Source organism: Penaeus chinensis, chromosome 15 (assembly GCF_019202785.1).
Source record: "Penaeus chinensis breed Huanghai No. 1 chromosome 15, ASM1920278v2, whole genome shotgun sequence".
In the NCBI taxonomy this organism is placed as follows: domain Eukaryota; kingdom Metazoa; phylum Arthropoda; class Malacostraca; order Decapoda; family Penaeidae; genus Penaeus; species Penaeus chinensis.
Genome location: NC_061833.1, coordinates 17,002,731 through 17,006,956, shown reverse-complemented (window position 1 = coordinate 17,006,956; position 4,226 = coordinate 17,002,731). Strand labels below are relative to the sequence as shown.

The 4,226-nt window shown below is 45.2% G+C and overlaps 1 protein-coding gene across 1 annotated transcript; it reads left to right on the top strand.

Moving 5' to 3' along the window:
- The first annotated feature begins 2,080 nt into the window (after positions 1–2,080).
- Positions 2,081–2,914, top strand: LOC125032867 (piggyBac transposable element-derived protein 4-like). The gene has a single exon (XM_047624253.1). The coding sequence runs from the start codon at positions 2,081–2,083 to the stop codon at positions 2,912–2,914; it is 834 nt and encodes a 277-aa protein (XP_047480209.1).
- Positions 2,915–4,226: the final 1,312 nt, after the last annotated feature.

Here is a 4,226-nt window from a genome sequence, read left to right as displayed (position 1 = left end):
GTGTACAAAATGAAGCCATGAGGATCATTCTTGGTGCCCCTAGAACAACAAGGATTGTGAATATGAGAACAGAACTTAATTTGCCTTCTGTTTATGAAAGAATATTATACATAAATACCACATTTAGTGTCAAATCAATTAGAGAACCCCTCCATTGTACAGAGTTCCAAAGACAACTAAAACACAGAATAGAAGAGCTAACTTTGAATAACAACACCGATTCATACTCAAATCCATGGTTACAAGTGACGTGTAAACACTTAGCTCAGCTGAACATACCCATAACTAAGACCCTACATGGACGTTCTGTACCACCGTGGAAAATGTCGGACCTAAGTGTATATTATACGACTGCCCCCAAAAAAGACAGTGTCCCCCCTGCTATACTTAAACAGTATGCACTGGCAAGTATAAATGAGCATCTAAACACTCTTTCCTTGCAGTCTGGGAGCAGAGCAGGATGCGCTTTTGTTGTATATAAAAACAATATTTTGCAGCACCAGGATTGTAGGAGGGTTCATGACTGGGCTAACACTATGCAAACCGAGTTGGCAGGAATACTCATGGCCACCGAGTTTCTATTGAACCAAGGCTCAGGGGTCATTTTCTGCGATTCACAGAGTGCTCTCCAGGCTCTGAACACTCTAGACAAAGGTGCGGGAAATATTGCAAATGACATCAGGATAAAAGTGTATCGTGCAAAAGAACGAGGCCATAATATACGTTTTGTGTGGATTCCATCGCATGTTGGAATCCCTAGGCATGATCATGCTGATCGCCTAGCAAAGTCAGCATGTGACAAACAGAGTGTGGACATAGATCCTGGGATACCTCTTTCTAGGATTTTCTACATCATTAAAGCTTCCTTCAGAGAGGACTTGACTGAGTTGATTAATTCTCAACGCCCTGAAAGCTGTAGCATAAAGCACTATGACCGGTTCAGGCAAGATTCCTTCATCTATGGTTTATTTAAAACAAGAACAAGACAGTGTGATGTTGTGACTGCAAGAATCAGGCTTGGATATAGATTGTATTGGCAGGTCAGTACAGTTTGTAATGTCGAAGAAACTAAGTGTAAACTGTGTAATGAAGAATATAAGCGAACACTTGTACATTATATCTCAGAGTGCCATGTGATACAGCCTTTCAGGCCACCTAGCATGAGGTACGGAGAACTATGTAACTACTTCATATCATCTGATGTCTTAGAAGATATACTTATGTTGTATCCTAAATTTGGAATGTAGTATCATATAACCGAATATAAAATGTATTAATGCTTTCCCACGCCCAAGCTACATGCCGGCGTGGTAGATGAGTGGATAAAGGACTGTGCAATTGTTCTTTTCCCTAAACTGATAAAGTACTCATAGCAATGTTATAGGCTAAAATTCAAATGTAACACTATGTAATGTTATGACCATGCATTAAATGTACCACAGCTTGCCCACGCCTGTGCAGTTAGCCAGGGTGGTAAATAAAGGACTAAACTAAACTAAGTTTTACATCTCTATTCATTTTTGGAGAATGCATGCTAATGAGGCTCTATATTGTTACATAATCATAATCATAAAAAACGTATAAAGACTATTATGTAAGACAAATACATGAACAATGTTACGAAGTCACTCTTGACTACGTCTCTGCCCACGACACCTACATCGACTCCGATGAGCCCTTGTCGGAGTACGCCCGCCGCCATGCCGCCCGCAACGCCCCTGGGTCGAAGGGATGGAAAGGTTGGTACAAGGAGGAGAACGTGCCGCGTCGCCACGGCTTTTGCGGTACTCCAGGCCTGAAGGAGGAACTGGGACTTGAGGAGGACTCAACGCCCAAGGAGATCCTGGACTGTTTCTTCCCCCCTGACCTTTGGCAGACATTGGAGACCCAGACGAATTTATACGCTGAGCAGCAACCGCCCAACCAATCGTCGCATATGAAGGCCTGGGAAGACAGCACTGCAGAGGAGCTGCAGAAGTACATAGGTCTTCGTCTACTAATGGGTGTACAGCCCTGACCTTCTTACAGGCATTATTGGTCAGATAATCCCCTGGTAAACAGTCCTATTTTCCGCCAGACTATGACGAGGGATCGATATGACCTATTGACGGCGAACCTCCACTTCAGCGACAATGAAGATCCGTCAGCAGCAGACGACAGGTTGTGGAAACTGAGGCCTGTAATGGACACGCTGCAAAGGACCTTCAAGGAAGTCTTCACTCCGGAGGAGAAGATAGCCGTCGACGAGTCACTGTGGGCTTACAGGGGACGTCATCATGCTGTCCAGTACAACCCGTCCAAAAGAGCCAGGTTTGGCATGAAGGTATATAAATTGTGTTCAAGTGACGGGAAGGCAGCAGGATATACATCGGCTTTCCGAGTATATAGGGGGCAAGACCGAAGTGACGTCCCCGCAAGCATGAAAGCAGTGGTAGACCTCATGCATGAAGCAGGTCTATTCGAAAAGGGATACCAGTTGTACCTTGACAACTGGTACTCCTCGCCCACCCTCTTCCACTACCTACAGTCCCGGAAGACAGAGACCGTCGGAACAGTAAGGCTAAACAGGAAATTCATGCCAAAGGACCTGTCAGTGAAGAGGAAGGGCGAAGTCGACATCAGGACCTCTAGGGCAGGGATGTTGGCAATGTCATGGTTTGACAAGAAGCAGGTCAACATCCTGTCTACCATCCACAGGGAAGATGAGATGGTCGACCTCCCACCCAATAGAAGAGGGGAGATCAGAAGAAAACCGCTGAGTGTTGTCGACTACAATAAAGGAATGAAAGGGGTGGACATAAGCGACCAGCTTGCTCAGTCATATCCAGCAGCTATAAAAACAAATAAATGGTATGTAAAATTGTTCTATAACCTGCTGGGTGTGGCTTTCATAAATGTACATGCAGTGCATTAGTGGTTAGGCGGAAAGATGACACAACTGGAATTCCGCCTCCAGCTTATAGCTGAAGGTGAGGAGGTGAAGGAGCGTGACACCTCAGCGAGCGGCAACACCATCGCGATCTCCCCGGTCACCTTCCCAGCCCCGCTCCAACAATATGACGCACACGATTGAAGAGAATGAAGGTGGGAAGTATCGGCGCTGCAAATACTGCCGACAGACGAAAGGAAAAAGGACAATGTCTCGCTTCGTTTGTCGGCTCTGCGATGTCGCATTATGTCCAACATGCTTTACACAATATCATATAAATTGAAAACAAAAATAAAATGTTTATGTAAAACTTTGTTTATGTCAACCAAACCTCGCATCCTCATCATTGAACATGATATAAAACCATAATACAAAAACTGTGCCCATATAATATCTGATATGGACAGTATGCAGAAAGGATATCACAAGGAAGGACAAACCCTGAAAAGAATCGTCATTGTATGGAGTGGAGAACATCCGCCACCCAAAGAGCACAAATTCTTTGGACGATACATAGAGTCGAGCTCCATTCGACCATGGAGCTCAGATGTTGTGGTTTGCTACAAGTGCCAGGGTTACAGCCACGTAACAAAATACTGCAGGAAAGAAACAGCCTGTGCTGTTTGTGCAGAAGCTCAGCAGACGAAGGACTGTCCTGCAAGTAAAAATGAAAAAGACAACGACAACGGAGACACTGGCAGCATCGTGAAGAGGTGCGTCAGGTGCGGTGAGCAAGGCGTGGCGGCCTGGCACCGCAACTGCCCCCACAAACCGCCACGCGCACCCCCCCCCCCCCCCCCTGCTGCCCCGACCGTACCCATCGACCGCGTAGTGGCGATGCCCAGCCCAGCCACACCCCACCCAGTACCGTGTGACGTCACTAACCCACAGGAATTCCCGCAACTGCCAGGTGGATTCCCCATCCCAGGAAACAGTGCCACAGGAGTGACCAGGGATGAACAAAACAAGGAAGTGATTGAGGAAATAAGAAGCTTCAAGCAAGAGCTGAAATGAGAAAAATGATTATGGAAATAAAAAGTGATCGGGGAGTAGACAGGGAAAATATGCTTTCTAATGATGTTAGTAATGTTGAAAATAGGAATGAAAGCATCAGGCAAGAGCTTGTTGAAATGAGAAAAATGATTATATAAATAAAAAGTGATCGGGTAGTAGATAGGGAAAATATGATTTCTAATGATGTTAGTGATGTCGAGAATACGAATGAGGTCTGTGATAATGTTATTACTCAAGATACCATCGACGAATCATCTAAAAACGGTGACAACAGTAACAGTGA

Coding starts and splice junctions, on each gene's coding strand:
- LOC125032867 (XM_047624253.1), top strand. CDS start 2,081: ATGACGAGGGATCGATATGACCTATTGACGGCGAACCTCCACTTCAGC.